At 51.3% G+C, this 16,097-nt stretch overlaps 11 protein-coding genes across 11 annotated transcripts; 5 read left to right on the top strand and 6 right to left on the bottom strand.

The window, feature by feature from the left end:
• Nucleotides 1-458: 458 nt before the first annotated feature.
• Nucleotides 459-2,110, bottom strand: ASPWEDRAFT_60916 (SDR family oxidoreductase). Its single transcript, XM_040838544.1, has 3 exons — nucleotides 1,751-2,110; nucleotides 1,570-1,697; nucleotides 459-1,504 (listed from the first exon to the last, which is right to left on the bottom strand). The coding sequence occupies exons 1-3, from the start codon at nucleotides 2,022-2,024 to the stop codon at nucleotides 767-769; spliced, it is 1,140 nt and encodes a 379-aa protein (XP_040688271.1). The 5' UTR covers nucleotides 2,025-2,110; the 3' UTR covers nucleotides 459-766.
• A 276-nt stretch (nucleotides 2,111-2,386) lies between these two features.
• Nucleotides 2,387-4,021, top strand: ASPWEDRAFT_113823 (putative MFS transporter; the record flags this gene model as incomplete). Its single annotated transcript, XM_040828437.1, has 2 exons — nucleotides 2,387-3,716; nucleotides 3,783-4,021. The coding sequence occupies 2 exons, from the start codon at nucleotides 2,387-2,389 to the stop codon at nucleotides 4,019-4,021; spliced, it is 1,569 nt and encodes a 522-aa protein (XP_040688270.1).
• A 271-nt stretch (nucleotides 4,022-4,292) lies between these two features.
• Nucleotides 4,293-5,487, bottom strand: ASPWEDRAFT_174000 (FPP/GGPP synthase family protein; the record flags this gene model as incomplete). The annotated part of the gene is made up of 4 exons (XM_040831163.1): nucleotides 4,293-4,595; nucleotides 4,646-5,054; nucleotides 5,109-5,263; nucleotides 5,317-5,487. The coding sequence occupies 4 exons, from the start codon at nucleotides 5,485-5,487 to the stop codon at nucleotides 4,293-4,295; spliced, it is 1,038 nt and encodes a 345-aa protein (XP_040688269.1).
• Nucleotides 5,488-5,818: 331 nt separating this feature from the next.
• ASPWEDRAFT_173999 (uncharacterized protein) lies at nucleotides 5,819-6,578 on the top strand (the record flags this gene model as incomplete). The annotated part of the gene is made up of 3 exons (XM_040831162.1): nucleotides 5,819-5,835; nucleotides 5,889-6,182; nucleotides 6,245-6,578. The coding sequence occupies 3 exons, from the start codon at nucleotides 5,819-5,821 to the stop codon at nucleotides 6,576-6,578; spliced, it is 645 nt and encodes a 214-aa protein (XP_040688268.1).
• Nucleotides 6,579-6,591: 13 nt separating this feature from the next.
• ASPWEDRAFT_586207 (DUF4334 domain-containing protein) lies at nucleotides 6,592-7,345 on the bottom strand. Its single transcript, XM_040838396.1, has 4 exons — nucleotides 7,313-7,345; nucleotides 7,179-7,247; nucleotides 6,839-7,121; nucleotides 6,592-6,782 (listed from the first exon to the last, which is right to left on the bottom strand). The coding sequence occupies exons 2-4, from the start codon at nucleotides 7,184-7,186 to the stop codon at nucleotides 6,606-6,608; spliced, it is 468 nt and encodes a 155-aa protein (XP_040688267.1). The 5' UTR covers nucleotides 7,187-7,247; nucleotides 7,313-7,345; the 3' UTR covers nucleotides 6,592-6,605.
• ASPWEDRAFT_586108 (nuclear transport factor 2 family protein) lies at nucleotides 7,293-8,201 on the top strand. The gene is made up of 3 exons (XM_040838395.1): nucleotides 7,293-7,883; nucleotides 7,951-8,043; nucleotides 8,099-8,201. Exons 1-3 carry the CDS (start codon nucleotides 7,440-7,442, stop codon nucleotides 8,135-8,137), a joined length of 576 nt encoding a protein of 191 aa, XP_040688266.1. The 5' UTR covers nucleotides 7,293-7,439; the 3' UTR covers nucleotides 8,138-8,201.
• On the bottom strand, nucleotides 7,870-9,959 carry ASPWEDRAFT_42569 (uncharacterized protein). Its single transcript, XM_040835813.1, has 5 exons — nucleotides 9,888-9,959; nucleotides 9,524-9,827; nucleotides 9,155-9,430; nucleotides 8,269-9,076; nucleotides 7,870-8,219 (listed from the first exon to the last, which is right to left on the bottom strand). Exons 1-5 carry the CDS (start codon nucleotides 9,942-9,944, stop codon nucleotides 8,207-8,209), a joined length of 1,458 nt encoding a protein of 485 aa, XP_040688265.1. The 5' UTR covers nucleotides 9,945-9,959; the 3' UTR covers nucleotides 7,870-8,206.
• Nucleotides 9,960-10,223: 264 nt separating this feature from the next.
• ASPWEDRAFT_173995 (alcohol dehydrogenase catalytic domain-containing protein) lies at nucleotides 10,224-11,488 on the top strand (the record flags this gene model as incomplete). Its single annotated transcript, XM_040831161.1, has 6 exons — nucleotides 10,224-10,247; nucleotides 10,307-10,463; nucleotides 10,517-10,606; nucleotides 10,672-10,822; nucleotides 10,876-11,027; nucleotides 11,076-11,488. The coding sequence occupies 6 exons, from the start codon at nucleotides 10,224-10,226 to the stop codon at nucleotides 11,486-11,488; spliced, it is 987 nt and encodes a 328-aa protein (XP_040688264.1).
• A 54-nt stretch (nucleotides 11,489-11,542) lies between these two features.
• On the bottom strand, nucleotides 11,543-13,313 carry ASPWEDRAFT_113544 (flavin-containing monooxygenase; the record flags this gene model as incomplete). Its single annotated transcript, XM_040828415.1, has 3 exons — nucleotides 11,543-12,614; nucleotides 12,669-13,041; nucleotides 13,085-13,313. 3 exons carry the CDS (start codon nucleotides 13,311-13,313, stop codon nucleotides 11,543-11,545), a joined length of 1,674 nt encoding a protein of 557 aa, XP_040688263.1.
• Nucleotides 13,314-13,534: 221 nt separating this feature from the next.
• ASPWEDRAFT_52761 (cytochrome P450) lies at nucleotides 13,535-15,185 on the top strand (the record flags this gene model as incomplete). Its single annotated transcript, XM_040837784.1, has 4 exons — nucleotides 13,535-13,594; nucleotides 13,640-14,557; nucleotides 14,606-14,797; nucleotides 14,844-15,185. 4 exons carry the CDS (start codon nucleotides 13,535-13,537, stop codon nucleotides 15,183-15,185), a joined length of 1,512 nt encoding a protein of 503 aa, XP_040688262.1.
• A 38-nt stretch (nucleotides 15,186-15,223) lies between these two features.
• ASPWEDRAFT_173992 (tyrosine-protein phosphatase) lies at nucleotides 15,224-16,075 on the bottom strand (the record flags this gene model as incomplete). Its single annotated transcript, XM_040831160.1, has 1 exon — nucleotides 15,224-16,075. The coding sequence occupies one exon, from the start codon at nucleotides 16,073-16,075 to the stop codon at nucleotides 15,224-15,226; it is 852 nt and encodes a 283-aa protein (XP_040688261.1).
• Between the last annotated feature and the right edge of the window lie 22 nt (nucleotides 16,076-16,097).

The following is a 16,097-nucleotide window of genomic DNA, read 5'->3' as shown; positions in this document are numbered from 1 at the left end:
GATTGCCCAAAGGTTGTCTTTAACGATCCGCGGTACCTGCTCAAGCCTGGGGATACCGTGGAGCACCTGATTGGAAGCCCCCCTCACCTGAAAGTAGTTCCAAAGATGTTGAATGTACGGCTCACGGCTGTCGAGGCGATCATATATTGTAGGATGCCTTTGTCGACAATAAACGACATGACGAGTATATTTCTAGTCTTCGAACGACCGCATCAAGGAGCCATGTGTGGCCATCCATGGACAGAGATAGTTGGTCTTTACAATAGCTCGAGTTTCTGAAATCGAATCAAGTGGCTATGTGATACATCGCACTCAAACCATTTTTGCTTTTCTCTCTTAAGTAGCTATCGCGACCACAAGGTGATGTGCCAAACATTTATTATCAATAGACGATGGAATAATTGTTGCAAATTTTCAATTATTATCAAAGAGAGTGTTTATCTATAAGAATTACGTCTAAACATATTTCTATTTTACCTTATATTTGAGAAACAAGACTTCACTTAGAACTCATGAATCATAGCATCATTATAGGCTTCTTATTTCATCCAACTCTGGATATTTTGAAAATCTTTATCACTGAAGACTACAATGTATCAGCTCCGCCCTGCTTCGAGTTGAAACTGGCGTACGATGTTTTTGGTGGATATTGTAAGTGAGTTCACTATCTAAGAGACTGCAGGACAACATATGAACAACCTAAGCTGTGCAAAGATATTCACAATACGCTGGTGCTGAAACTGACAACTCAATCCAGAGACAGCTCTTATTTTCCCTTATTATCAGCAGCCTGAAAGAGCTTCAGAGTCTTCACATAAGCATCCGCAGCATCCCGCTGTTCATCGAAACCCACAGCCCGGATTTTATCCAAAGCCAAGGGCCGATCAAACGTATACCAGGACCCAAAATCATCAATCCAGTTTCCCTTGGTCAATTGGCTACCCGAAAACGCAGGCTGTTTATGGCCATGGACGGCCATGTAATCGCTTGGACGAAGCAAGAGCGGCTCCTGATTCTCCACGGGGGGCGTGCCTTTCAGGCCAAACGCGCCCGCAACAGCCGGCCAGATGTGCTCCATGCTCTGGGGCCGGTCCTCATCGGCAATGTTGTATATCTCGCCGTTTCCTGTCTGTTCAGGGTGCAGAGAGGCGTAGATGGAGAACCGGGCGATGATGTCGGCGGACGCCCCGTTGAAGAGGGATTTATACGCGGTCAAGTTACCCGGGTAAGGAATGGAGGCACCGGGGCCTTCCACGGCTGCGTACAGGGAGAGATAGTTATACCAGTGAGCAGCCAGGCTGAATGTGCTGCCGTTCGGGGTGAAGCCGATGATGGCGTCGGGTCGCACCTCGCACCAGGTCCAGGGTTGGCCGGAACTGGCTTTGTGGAGATAGTCTTCCATGGCGTAGTAGAAGAGCTTGCTTCCTTCGGGCTCGGGCAGGCGGCCCATGTCTTCACGGAACGGTGGCTTGAAGACGCCCCCGGGGACGTAGTATCCGTAGGCCTGTTGATTTCAGATGAGTATTGATGCTGATGAATATGCGCGCATGTGGTAACAGGATAGCTTACGCGAGTGCCAGTTGGGACCACGACGAATTGGAAATCGACCGCGTGTTTAGCCAAGGATTTGATGACCCCATCCAGCATGGTCAGGTTCGTTGAGATCTCGGTGGGCGGGTCATCGTTCTGTTGGTAGGCTGGAGGATCTCTATCAGCCGCAGCGCAGCATAGTAGTTATGGATAGACAGACCAAAATAGTACAGATGAGTCACGCTGTGTAAATCGGGAATAGAATCAACCAAATCGCCTCCATCTCGCAGGTTGACGCCGGAAATCAGCCTGAAATCGATGTCAGATGGGGAGGGCCATCCTGACTCCTCCACCTTGAGAGGGCGATTGACAGCGGCGGTGACTTTGGAAAAGGTTCCTTTGGCGGGGTATCCTTCCAGCAACTCATTCACCACGGCCCATCCGGCGACGCCCGAAGCGCCCAGAACAAGAGCATGGCGGTTTGTGGCACTCATTTTGGTTTGGATCAAGGTTTGAAAAAAAAAGGGTATGGAGAAGGAAGAATGTGAATTCGATGATATGGCTTTGTCTGTTATAAGACATGTAATGGGCGGTGGCCCAATTTGGGCCGCTACGCAGATGCATTACATTATATGCGGTTGATGTGCAATGCAGGTGGGAATCGATCCATCCCGAGAGGATCAAATATGCTGTGGACCAAGGAATGTGGAGCATTGAGTTTTCAGACAGAAGTAAAACTAGTAGAAAAAAGACAACAGAGTAAACAAATTAAATATATTTTTAACAAAACAAAGGAAAAAGATGTTAGATAACCCTAAGCAATCCTGGCTTTACTGTATACACGACATCGACCGATATGGAGGAACCACCACGCCAGATCCACGGGATCCGCTGGTTTCTCGTGGTTATTGCCATTTACAGTTCAACATTCCTCTATGCTTTGGACAGCACGATCGTGGCCAATATCCAACCCGCAATAGTCCAATCACTGGATGGGCTAGACAAAATCGCTTGGTTAGGGGTAGCATTTGTCATGGCGTCGAGTGGCACCTTACTTAGCTGGCTGCAGCTGTTTAGTGTGTTCAATCTCAAGTGGCTCTACATCGCTTCCATTATCATCTTCGAGATTGGGTCGACCATCTGCGGTGCTGCGCCCACCATGAATGTCCTGATTGGAGGGCGTGTGGTGTGTGGCATCGGTGGCGTTGGCCAATATATCGGTGTGATGAACTTCATCCCTCGCCTGACCACGTTAGAAGAACGACCACGATACATCGGCTTGCTGGGAATCACCTATGGAGGCGGCACCGTTCTGGGCCCTGTCCTGGGTGGAGCCTTTACGGATAGCGGAGCTGGATGGCGATGGTCATTCTACATCAATCTCTGCATTGGGGGCCTGTTTTCCCCCGTGTACGCCTGGCTGATTCCGTCGGTGCAGCCGCAGCGAGTGGAAGGCACCAGCGTCCTGAAACGCCTACGTCGACTGGACTATTTGGGCTCTGCACTTCTCATTATTGCGTTCGTAGCCGGGGTGATTGGGCTGAATTTTGGCGGAGTGCAGTATCCCTGGCATTCGGGGGGCATCATTGCTGCACTGGTGGTGAGTGGAGTGGCCTTTGTAGCCTTTGCGCTGCAGCAGGTCTTCTGCCTGGCGACGACAGCCCAGACCCGTCTGTTTCCTGTCGAAATGGTGTCACGACAGCATCCGCTCCTCTTGATGTTGTTTGTATGCAGTTGCTCGGTGGCCACCTGCATCACCGTGCCGACCTACATGATTCCGCTCTACTTTCAGTTCATCTCGTCTGACGGTGCTCTCCAGTCGGCTGTGCGCTTACTACCGTTTATCCTACCTTTGGTCTGTTCCGGTGTTGGAGGCGGATTCCTCGTATCTCAGTTCCCAGTCTATAAGCCATGGTATCTGGTCGGGGGGATCTTGTCGCTCGTCGGAGCGTCATTGCTTTGTACCGTCAGTCCCGAGACCAGCTTCGCTGCCATCTACGGCTACTCTGCGCTTCTCGGCTTGGGTGCAGGCATGTACATGCAGTTGGGGCATTCGGTCGCCCAGGCCAAAACACCTCCTGCACACATCGCAGCGGCAATTACCTTTGTCACTACCGCCCAGCTGAACGGACTCACGTTCGGATTGGCTATTACCGAATGTGTGTTTTTAAATGAGGCAATCAAACGTGAGTTATACCCAGCCCCCATCCCACTCCTGAAATCCTACATGATATCTGATCCGTTGGTTTCAGGCTTATCATGGGTGTTGCCCAACCAGTCGCATGCCACGCTCGTCAGCGCCATTTCCGGAACGCAATCAGCATTTGTAAGCACTTTGGATTCACACACTAAACAGAAGGCCCTAGGGGCGATCATAGATGCTATGGATCAGACGTTTGTTCTGGCTGCTGTTGGAGGGGGGCTGGTTGTGGTGTTGAGTTTGTGCATGAAGTGGGAGAAACTGGTCCTCACAGCTGTGGCGGCTGGATAGGAGCTGTCTATCTTGTTTTTCATTTATCCAATGTTTAGTTCAATCAGGCATCAAGATGCCGTATATTAAAAGAAAATAGAGTCCCTACCACTGCTTGATGGTTGCGTTATCTCAAGCATCAATCTGATAAGTTGACAAGTCCAGAATAAGATGTGCTCTCGATAAAAGCCAGAGAATTCTGCTATCCTGTCTACGAACTCTGGATTCTATCTATTAAAAATAAAACAGAAACAAAACACAGTAGAAGAGAAAACGAAAACGCCCAAACGTCTCAAACAGGAACCTGCAACTTCAAAACCAACTTCTCCAGCAGCGGATTCGGCTCCGGAATCTGCGACAGGAGATGCATAGCCTCCAAATGTAGCTTATGAATGAACTCGCGCGTGTATTGTAGACTTCCACCCTCCTCCAGACACTGAACGACGAACCGCTTCAGATCATCGTCGGTGGTTTTCATGCGCATGATGCGTAAGAGCTCGCTCTTTTTGTCCGAGTTGGTCCAGATGGCGTGCGAGATGGGGAAGGAAAATTTGCCTTCGGTCAGGTCTTCGAAGAAGCCTTTGTGGTCAATCATCTGTTCACGCGTCAGTTACAGACTTAATCTCTTCCCCGCATTGGGCGTACCGTGGAATCCTTCAGATTCTTGTAATCATCCACGATTTGAAATAGCAGTCCGACGGTCTCTGCGAGTGGTTGGATGTCATAGGTGCAGTCACTGAGTGTCTGCAGCAAGCGAAGCGTGAGTCGAAAGAGTCCGCCGGTCTTGTTCATGCTCATCCAGATGTAGTCTTCCTGGCTGGGCGGTTGGAGGGTGTCGCGCCAGAACAGCTCCATGCCCTGTCCGCGGTGCAGATGCAGCAGTTCCTCGTTGAAGATCTTCATGAGAGCCGGCCATTTGTCGAGCTGCAAGAGCGATTGCTGCGCTTTGAAGTAGACGTAGTTGGCCGTGTTGATGGTCTGCGCGATGCCGTAGACTTCGTGGGCGGCCAAGGAGCCGCGACGAAATCGGGACTCGTCCTGGATGTCGTCGATGCTGGATTGATCAGTGTCTGGCCTTGGGTATGCTACAGCGGAGAGGGATACTCACAGCAGAGAACCGTTGTGCAGCATGTTGATGGTGTCGTTGACCACATTGCATTTGCTCTCGTCTACCTTGAGCCACACATTCAACGCCTGGAGAAACTGTCTTCGGAATTCTTTGCCTCCAAGGGAAATCAAATACTCATACGGCTTATTGATGATCTTTCACCTTCCGTCAGCACATGCGCAATCTGGCCGGGGGCCACTTCACTGACCATTTCGGTCCGATTGTTCCATTCTGTCGGCGATTTTCTCTCAACACCACAACATGAGCTCGTGAACTCTTGGTCACTCTCTTCCGGCGGCCAGCTGGTGACCGGGGAGATGTCACCGCTGGGCGCGCTTGGTTCGTTGGTATCCTGGCTAGCCGTGCTGAGAGATGACATGATGGGTTTGTTGCCGCCAGCTACGAGGTGAAACTGCTGCTCTATGATTTTGTGCTAACATCGGACTATTGATTTAAATATGAGCATGGTGATCCGCATGGCATTCAATCGCCTTACATGCTGGACGACGGAGCGCCCGAGGGATCAGATGCATTGCTTGTACATGCACATTCCTTCTGTGGAGATAGGAAAGCAATATCACTTGATGGGAAAGAAAGCTCAAAAGTACCTATTGAAAGTACGCTGTAGCGATACGATTGTATAACAGTGCTGGTATAAATTGAAAACACCCACGAGAGTTTTTGAACATACACAATCTCACCATCCTACTATGGCCACCACATTCGCGTAGGTTCCCTTGGCTATTGCATACAGCCGACCATCGTACTGATGACCCTTAGGGACGCCTGGGACTTGCTGTTATCGGATCCCATGCCCGAATCAACCGACGATCATTCTCCTTGGCCATCCTTCCTGCGTGAATCGTCTGCCGACCCTCGTATGAGCTCACAGGCTTCTGCCATCCGTCCGCAGTCATCGCCCAGGCCCCTGGATAGTATGCCCTTATTAGACCTACTCCCCACGACAGTCAGATCACCCGAGCCCACTATCCATCGAGATTCTACCCCTGTGATTCTACAATATCTCGACGAGCTACGTAGTCAGCTGGATGTACTTCAACGGGGTCCTACGAGGTACGTCAATCAATGGTGGATGTTCTCCATCCAGACACAACTCACCAAGACCCTTACCCCAGCATCGACAAAGAATCAGATGCTCGACAGGTAGACCAGCTAAATGAAGATATACAAATTGCCCCAGACGACATGGGCGCCACCATGGCAGCCGGTGACTCGACCTCCTTCTCACCATCGTCTTACCAGGACACCGAGCCAGGCTATCGCTGCTGGGAGTCCTGTTGTCGCGGTCGTCGCTTTTCCAACCGCAGCAATCTCGTTCGCCATCAGCGAGAGCGGTTTGGAGAAAAGGCCAAGCTACGATGCATATACTGCAATGCGCGATTCTCACGAAGCTCAGCACGGAATGCGCACCAGGCGCGACGAAATTGCGGGGACAGAAATAATGGTTGACTTTAGAATGTAATTATTGGTAGACACTTAGACAGAAGCACGACGCTGCAGATAGAAATAAAAGGTTCCGCTTCCAGCCTGCTTGGGGGTTTCCATCACACCCAGCACTGTCTTTTCGTCCACGTATCGAAAATGGTCCATGATGGGCTTGGTGTCGTAGATCATCGCCGCCGAAACGACTCCGCGAAACGCCATTTCTCGTACCTGTGTCATTAGATCTTGCACTATATATATATATATAATAAATGCAGAGGACTCACCACAGCATTACCGTACTCCTCTTTCCAGATGCGATTGCCAGCATCGTCCAGCGTCACAATCGGATCGGCGTCATCCACGGATCGAAATGTCTTACCCGCCCACCGCATCGCCTGGAGCAGCTTGAGACCGGGATGGCCGGTGTCCAGGCTATTTCCGTCCCATTCGCCAATCAGGAATGAGGGCTTTATCGGTTGGAGTTGGTTGAAGAGTTCTTCGACTGCTGATGGTTGGACGGGGCTGGTCGCTTCGAAGAGCCGTTTGGCCTGGTCCTCGGCGGTGCAACTGTACGGTCAGTATGCAAGATAAAACAGAAAAAACAAGGGAACGATGCAATATTACCAGCTCATCGCGAGGTCAATAGTACGAATCTGTATCCCAAAATAAAGTCAAACGCCGAAATGATGACGACTAAAAAAGAAATCAGCTCGGATCGTCGGCGTCATGCAAAGAGAGACAAATAAATGCAGCGTTACATCCGCCCTGGTTCTGGAGCAATAAATACTGCTGCCGATACCATCGCCATGCCAGTTTTCGCACTTGATCCCCCTTCTTGCAATCCATCACTTCTTTCCTATCCCTTACGTACATAGTCCATCCACCATGCGGAGATCCTTCCTATTACTGCCACTGGCGATTCTGGCCTCGCTGGTTCTAGCCAATTCCAATGTTTCACTCAATGCTGACGCCCCTCCCCTTCCATGGATCGATATTCCCGCAAAGATCGAGGGAGATGTACCCCCTCAGGCCGATCTTCTCGCCATTCAGCGCACCATGAGTCTGTATCCATTCGTGCTGGACGGCAAGGCATGGAGCCAGCTAGATCGCATCTTCCACCCGGACATCTGGGCGAACTATTCCGGTTTTATCGGGGTGGTACAAGGCCTTGCGAATGTTTCCGAGGCATTATCGACCATCATGGCGCCCGTGACGAGTCAGCATGCTTTGACGACGCAGTTGATCCAGGTGTCGCCGAATGGGACCACCGCGAATAGTTGGACTTATTACTGGGCCAACCACTTTGGGACGGGTGACATGTATGGCGAGGTTAGATTGTTTGATTCTTTTTTACTTCAAAACACTACATTCTATGGTTCATGGCTGACGGTCGTAGGCGTTGTGGACATGGGGCACGTATCAGGATTTTTGGGTCAAAAATCGGACCTCTCGAGAATGGCGAATCCGAGGGCGTCAGAACATTCAGATGGTACTCCGCAATTTGAATCTTTTTTCTTTGCAATGCTCTAATCTGATTGATTTAGGGTCCGTTTTTCGGAAATACTTCTGTTCTGAGATTGTGAGGGTTTGTTCCCGTACACAATATATATGTATCTATGAATATATATAGCTCCATGGTATAGTCAGGGCTCCTAGCGACCAATACTGCATAGTCATTAGCATCAATCATACAATATCCAGCGCTTCAACTCACTTGATCCAAATCGTACGCGGCTCTGCATAATGTCGCAGGGCATACTCGCCCAACTCCCTCCCCAGTCCACTCGATTGAAAACCGCCACAAGGAACCTGCGGACCAACAACAGCCGCACAGTTGAGGTAGACACTGCCTGCGCCAATCTTCTGCCAGATGCGAACGGCGCGATTGAGATTCTGCGTGTAGATAGAGGCGGCTAGACCGTACTCAGTATCATGGGCTTTCCGAAGTGCCTCGTCTTCAGTCGCAAAGCTCTCCACGCAGAGAACAGGGCCAAACACCTCCTCCTGATACACCGGCGAGTCATGCGATGGGCTTTGAATCACAATAGGAGGCATGTAATGTCCGTCTTCGAGGGGCCGACCAAGCAACTGCCTTCGTTGCTCTTCGTCTCCAACGTAGCTAGCCACGCTCTCATACTGCGCCCGGTCGACCAATGGTCCATAGGTAGTTGTCATTTCCTGCGGATCCTGTCCGAGGGATTGAGCGATCGCATCGAACTCTCTCTGTAGTCTCTGAACAAACTCCGTGGCCATGCTTTCATGCACAAGGAGCCGCGACGTCGCCGCACATATCTGCCCACTGTTGACCGTGATGCCTCGGACGCACCATGTCAGCGCTGTTGGAAGATCTGCGTCTTCGAATACAATCGCAGGCGACTTGCCCCCGAGCTCCAACGTCACTCGCTTCAGGTTGGACTGAGCCGCGGCTATTTGAATCTTTCGGCCTGTTTTTAGAGACCCCGTGAAGGAGACTTTCTGTACCGAGCCATGCCGAGCGAGGAGGTCTCCTATCGTGCCATCTCCTGCGATCCTGTTAGCGACCCTCTGAGTCGATGGATGTATGAGAGGCAATCAACAAAAAAAAGGGGGCGAGGAAATACCCGAAAGGATATTCACCACACCAGCCGGCAAGCCAGCGGCCTGCACTAGCGACCCAAACGCCAACGTGCCCAAGGGAGACTTTTCGCTCGGCTTGATGATGACCGTATTGCCCAATGCAAGAGCCGGGCCGACCTTCCAGGCCAGAAAATGCAACGAAGCATTCCAGGCCGTGATGGCTGCGCAGACTCCCAGTGGTTTCTGCTCGACTATCTTATAGAAGCCGTCCTCGGCGGGGAAGGAATCGCCCCGTATTTTATCAGCCCAGCCGGCGTAATCTGCAAGAAACAACGCCAACATTAACACATGATGACTTCTTTCGTCATACAATCGTAAATCAGTAGTCATATCGGGGGGGGGGGGTTGAGTACATCGGAAAACTTCAGCGACGCGGGGGACATCGCTCTTCAGAACCATCGAGATGGGTCGACCCGATGCCAGACTCTCGAAGGTCGCCAGAGCATGTCCGTTTTCCTCGATTAAATCTGCGAGTTGAGTGAGGTACCGTCCACGCGAGTATCCGGTGCAACGCGACCATTCGCCAGTATGGAAAGCGTGAGTCGCTGCGTCAACGGCTTCGTGAACTTGCTCAGAACTCGCCCCGGTCAGTTCGTGGAATGGTTGGCTATTTTTGGGATTGGTGAGTTTCCACGAGGTGCCTTTGCCGGCGGAATACTGGTGATGTATCAGAGTGTCCTAAGGTTGATTATTTTCTTCATGTTTGAGAATACATACCTCGTTGGCGATGAAGCAGCCATGCGGGGGTGGAGTGTTCGGATCCAGTGTAGGCATTATAGATTGTAGGGTTTGGATTGACTATGTTTACAGATAAAGGCAAAATGAAAACCAAAGAGGGAATATTACAGCTGAGGTAGCCGGGGACTCGTGCATAAATATCTGCAATGCAATCCATCTGATCCTCTTCTCCGATGATCACCGACAGTCTCCGATTTATAACGTCTGTCAACCAAATATATATTCCATCTATACGGGGCAATACACTTTTATGCAAACATCATTTAGACCAAAGAATCACAAGGAATGGGTTCTATCACTGAGGACATACCCACTATGCGGGCTGCTACTGTTGTCGAGGTAAGACATGTTTAATACAACAAAAGGACCCTGATGGAACGGCAGCTAACCAGTCCCAGTATAACAAGCCCCTCCAGATCCTAAACATACCTATTCCGACTCCTTCGCAAGACCAGATTCTCGTCAAGGTTACAGCCTGTTCTCTGTGCAACTCGGACCTGGCGGGCTGGCTGGGTGTCGTGGGCGCTGTGGCACCGTATTGTCCAGGCCATGAACGTACGCATCTACTCTAACTTTTATGGCTGCGAGGCTTACTGGACATGAATCAGCGGTTGGAGTCATAGAGTCAGTCGGCAGCGCCGTGCGCGGATTCAAAAAAGGAGACAGAGCAGGTTTTATGCCATCGTCGTTTACCTGCAGTACGTATCCCCCTCGCATCCAGAAAGCACAGTGAATCGAAGGATAACCCGTTGTGTGGGATCAGAGGATTGCAACGAGTGTCAAACTGGAAACCATCGCTTCTGTAACAAGAAGACCTCTGTTGGGTTTCAAGGACCTTATGGCGGGTTCAGTCAGTACGCCGTGGCGGATCCTTTGTCGACAGTGAAGATTCCCGATGCATTATCGGATGAGGTGTAAGCGACCCATGTGTCGTAAAATCTCACTACTTAATATGCTAAGTTGACAGTACTGCTCCCCTTCTTTGTGCTGGAGTGACAGCTTATGGCGCCCTGAGGAAAGTTCCTCCTGGAGTGCAAAGTGTCAATGTGATTGGCTGCGGAGGCGTCGGACATCTGGTTATACAGTATGCCAAAGCCTTGGGATACTACGTTCGAGGATGTACGCACTCAAGCACTGCCCGTAACACCCTGTGCTAATAAGAGACAGTCGACGTCAACGATAAAAAGCTCGGGCTGGCAGCACGATCTGGCGCCGACGAGACTTTTTACTCGACAGATGCCACTCATGCTGATCAGGCGTCTGCGACGATTGTGGCTACCGGTGCGGTAGCAGCATATAAAGCTGCTTTTGCAGTTACTGCGAACCATGGTCGGATCATCGCGATTGGTGTTCCCAAGGGTGAGATTCCCGTGAGTCTACTGGACATGGTGAAGCGTGACTTGTCACTGGTGGCTACGAATCAAGGCTCCAAAGAAGAGTTGGAAGAAGCGCTCGAGATTGCGGTGCAGCACCAAATCGCCCCAGAATATGAAATCCGGCAGCTGGATCAGTTGAACGATGGGTTTCAGGAAATGATGAAGGGCGAGAGTCATGGGAGGTTGGTGTACCGGTTGTGGTAACAGATATCTGGCCATGGGTTCCAGAGGAAAGGGGGCATCGAATTTCTATAGCATCTAAAGCTGTCTCAGACATGGATCTATAAATGAATCATCTTTCGAACGCAGATACCAACTCGTGTCGCCTCCGGGACGGGTTTCGGCCGTACTCTGCCCGTTGCCTAGAAAGGCCCATGGATTGACACCAGGTGGACTGGTCCAGATGTAGTCCTCGTATCGTGGATGCTGAATCGCCTCCAAATAGTGCAACGTGGATCCAGGCCAGAGAGCCACGATCTGGTTCCCTTTCGAGCCATTCTGATACCAGCTGCGACAACCACTCGTCCACACCGTGTTTTGCATGAATGCATCCTTCCATTGGTTAAACGAGTCTGTTGCCGTCCGCCGGACTTCAAATGACTGTAGATTCTCCTTCTGCATTTTCCCCAGTACCTGAACAATATATTCGACCTGTTTTTCGATACTGATCAACACCGGCCCGTTACCCACCGGACAGTTCGGTCCCAAGATGGAAAAATAGTTGGGAAATCCAGGAACTGTAAGCCCCAGATATGCAGACACTTCGTCCTTCCAGGCCTCGCTGAGAGTGGTGCTGTCTCTGCCGACCAGTGGGAATCGTGGTTTGTAAGACGTATCGAATCCCGTGGCGCACACAATCGCATCCACCGTATACGACGTGCCATTCTCGAGGACCACCTGGTTACCCGTCACATTCGCGATTCGGGCTCCGGTAATTGTTTCCACTTTCGAGTCCTTCAGTGCTTCGAGATACCCGGTTCCTGGCGTCGGTCTTCGACAGCCAAATGGGAAGGTTGGTACCAAGGTCTCTGCCAGGGAGGCGTCTCCGTCCAGTCTCTTCATCATGTGCAGCATGACATACTCGTGTGCACGACGTTGCATGTCTGAGCCTTGGATGAATTTCAGAAATGAGCCGTTCATCCGTGCTTCAATCTGTCGACGAACCCCAAGCAGGTATGTTGGGTCTGAGCGAAAGCGTTCGATCTGTTCGGGCGAGTATTCCTGATACTCTTCATTGACTGGAGGTGCGACCCATGCCGCTTGACGAGTAAAGTGCACGAGTTTGCGCACTTGGGGTAGAATCGCTGGGACAATCTGGATTCCGGATGATCTGATTTGAATTAGATGGTCCGGAAACTAGCAAAATACAAGAAAGCGAACGTACCCGTTTCCAATGACAGCGACCGTTTTATCCTCTAGATTGACTGACGAGTCCCATGCTGCACTGTGCAAAAGATCTCCCTGGAACGACTGTAATCCGGGAATGGATGGCCACTTCCATTGATTCAGTATTCCAGTAGCATTAATCAAGATATGCGCAGTATGCTGTGTGTGAGAATTGTGTTGTATATCGCGCACTTGCACCTCCCAGTGGCCAGTCTCCGACTTCCACGCTGCGTGGACCACCTCATGTTCCAGATGGATATATTTCTGCAAGTCGTGGCGATGGCAGAAATCGACAAAGTATTGTCGAATCTCGTCGGCTCCAGCGTAGTTGGCGGACCAGTTGGGGTTGGGCTCGAAGGACCATGTATAGCCTGGGGAATTAGAGGAGACTGTATTAACATCAAAGAGACTCACAATGCGAAGGAACGTCACAGGCACATCCCGGATATCGATTCTCAAACCAAGTGCCGGACACTGCGGGGTTCTTCTCAAACACCGTGATTTCCACACAATCAAAGTGCCGCTGTAGTTTGTATGCTAATAATAGACCGGACGCACCAGCCCCTATGACCAGCACTTTTAATGTCCGGCGTGGCTCGTAGATGGCGTGCGAGGGGAATGATGTGGTATTGTCTTTGGTCATGATGTGTTGATGTCTCATACGAAAATGGAAATATTCTCTACAGCCAGTTCGTATATGTATGGATAAGGTAAATGAAGAATGTTGGCTTTCTCGGTGATCCATCGGGATCTGCAAAATGAGAGAATGCAAGGGGGATTTCCACCATCCCATCTTTTCTACCTCTTTGACAGAGACGGTCGCAATAGCAATCAATCCAGCAGTCTTCTGCAGTGGATAACAAGATGACGCTGGTGGAATTAGCCACCAATGCTGGCTACGTGCTGGGGTTATTGGCCTTGGGCGTGAGTCTCTATACTTCTATCCCCGGCCATCACTAATCCTCACAGCTGCTTTTCCTGATCCTGGGCCAAGGGATCTACAACGTCTACTTCCATCCAGCTCGCCACTTTCCTGGTCCGAGATTATGGGCGGCCTACCACATCTTCAAAGACATCATCTGCGCCACGGGCGATATCGACCTTCGCCTGTGTGAACTGCATGCCCAGTACGGACCAGTTGTCCGCATTTCACCCGATGAATTATCCTTCCGAGACGAGCAGGCCTGGAAAGACATCTATGCGCATCCAAATTACCTGGCCAAATGGCCGCGTTTTGCATTCGTGCACGATAAACCCGATACCCCAGCGGACATCATCAACTCAACGCACGCCGACCACGCACGCATCCGCCGTCAACTCTCCCATGCCTTCTCGGAAAAAGCGCTCCGCGAACAGGAAGACCGCATCTCCAGCCATATCAGTCTGCTGATGGACAAGATCACCGATGCCGCGTCGACGGGCTCGCCGGTGGACATGGTCAAGTGGTACAACCTGACCACGTTCGATGTCATCAGCGACCTGGCCTTTGGGCAGTCGTTTGACTCGTTGATTGAGGGCGAGTATCATCCGTGGGTGGCGTCTGTGTTCAACAACATCCGCACGTTTAATATCATCCGCTGCTTTGCTACCTACCCCGGGGCGAAAATCATTATTGGGCTGCTGGCCTCGGCCGATCTCAGGAGCTCCCGCCAGCGACACAAGGAATATACCGTGTCTACGGTTCGAAGCCGACTGGCCAAGGGCACGATGGAAGAACGTCGGGACTTTCTGTCATATACTCTCAAACACAAAGACGAGGGAGGCATGACCGAAGGCGAGATTATCCGCACCGCCAGTACGTTGATCATGGCGGGATCCGAGACCACCGCCACCTTACTGTCTGGAGTGACCTATTTCCTCGGCAGGAATCCGGAAGCTCTTCGCAAGGTCAGTGGCTCCAGTGTTGCGTGGACCTGATACTAATCAAACGCGCAGGTGGTGGCCGAAGTTCGCAATGCCTTCAGGAGTGAAAGTGAAATCACCTTTTTGAATGCAGCGGGTCGACTACCTTATATGCTGGCTTGTTTGGATGAGACGCTGCGACTGTACCCTCCAGCGCCGTTCATCTCGCCTCGTCTGACACCGGCGGGAATCACCAAGATTGCAGGCTACGATGTCCCTGGTGGGGTATGTCTATCTCACCCTTTCTTGTCTATCAGAACTAACAGTGCAGATGGGAGTTGGCGTCGCCCGGCTCGCAGCAGCTCGCGATCCGCAATCCTTTTTTCAAGCAGATCGCTTCTGTCCGGAGCGCTGGCTGGAATCAGCCCGGGAAGAGGGATCTCCATTCTACCATGATGCTCGAGGCTGTTTCCAATCTTTTCTCGTGGGTCCCGGGGCGTGTCTGGGACGAAACCTGGCATACTACGAGATGCGCACTATTCTCGCCCGGATTCTGTGGCGGTTTGACCTGCGACTGAGTGACGAGAGCCAGGAGTGGGTTCATGGCCAGAAGACATACGTGGTGTGGGAGAAGCCGCCGTTGATGTGCTATCTGGACAGGAGCAATAAATAGCCTCCACGTTGATAGACAACGTGCAAGGAAAGAAGCAGTTAGAAGATAGGACTCTCCGGACTAGTCAAGTTCCCCTGGATAATAGATAGATCTTCGTCGGTCAAGCCGCAAATCTCCTTGCAATAGCCCCTCATCCCTCTATATCTAGTTTGCACCATCTCCAGCGTTTCCTTCATATTCTCATACCTGGCCCCCGCCACTCTTTCGGCCAGTTCCCTCGATCCATTCATTTCCGGCTTCTTAAGCAGATGCTGCACGATAAACTCCCTCCGTCGAGCCAACCCGATCTCGGTCAACTCATACTCTCTGCACACAAGATCATCCGAGCACCCTGCAACCTTCAACAAAACCGCAATGACAATCCCCGTACGATCTTTCCCTGCACTACAATGGCATAGAAACGCCTCTGTAGGCCGGTCCCGGACATGAAGCAGAATCTCGCGAATCGCCATCCAACCTTCCTCGAGCATGTTTCCGTAGACCTCCACGTAGCCCGATATCCCATCTCCCTCAGCCTGGGCGTACTGCAGATACCGCTCCCCTGCGGCCTCTGGACTCCAGTCCCCATCTGGAAATAGGGGTGTGGGCTGGTGGATCATGTGCTGGCTGATGCTGCAGTCGAGACATCCTGAGGCGGCCTGGAGTTTTGCGCGCTGTGCCTTTGCTTCTTCCAGTGAGCGGAGGTCAAAGGCTCGAGTGATGTCGAGCGAAAGGATGGTTTCCAGGCCTTTCTGGGTGACGTAGGTTGGATCGGCACTGCGAAATGCGAATCCTTGCCTCGTGGAGCGGTGATTGTTTGTCGATGCTGTCTCAAGGGGATATCCTCCTATCGATCGGAAATTGCTCATTCCTTCGACGTGGACAAATGGGGGAGCTGGTACAGATGCCATCTTAGAGGGCGATGATGATGTC

The sequence above is a fragment of the Aspergillus wentii genome (assembly GCF_001890725.1).
Source record: "Aspergillus wentii DTO 134E9 unplaced genomic scaffold ASPWEscaffold_5, whole genome shotgun sequence".
Classification (NCBI taxonomy): domain Eukaryota; kingdom Fungi; phylum Ascomycota; class Eurotiomycetes; order Eurotiales; family Aspergillaceae; genus Aspergillus; species Aspergillus wentii.
This window is presented reverse-complemented; position numbering and strand designations above follow the sequence as displayed.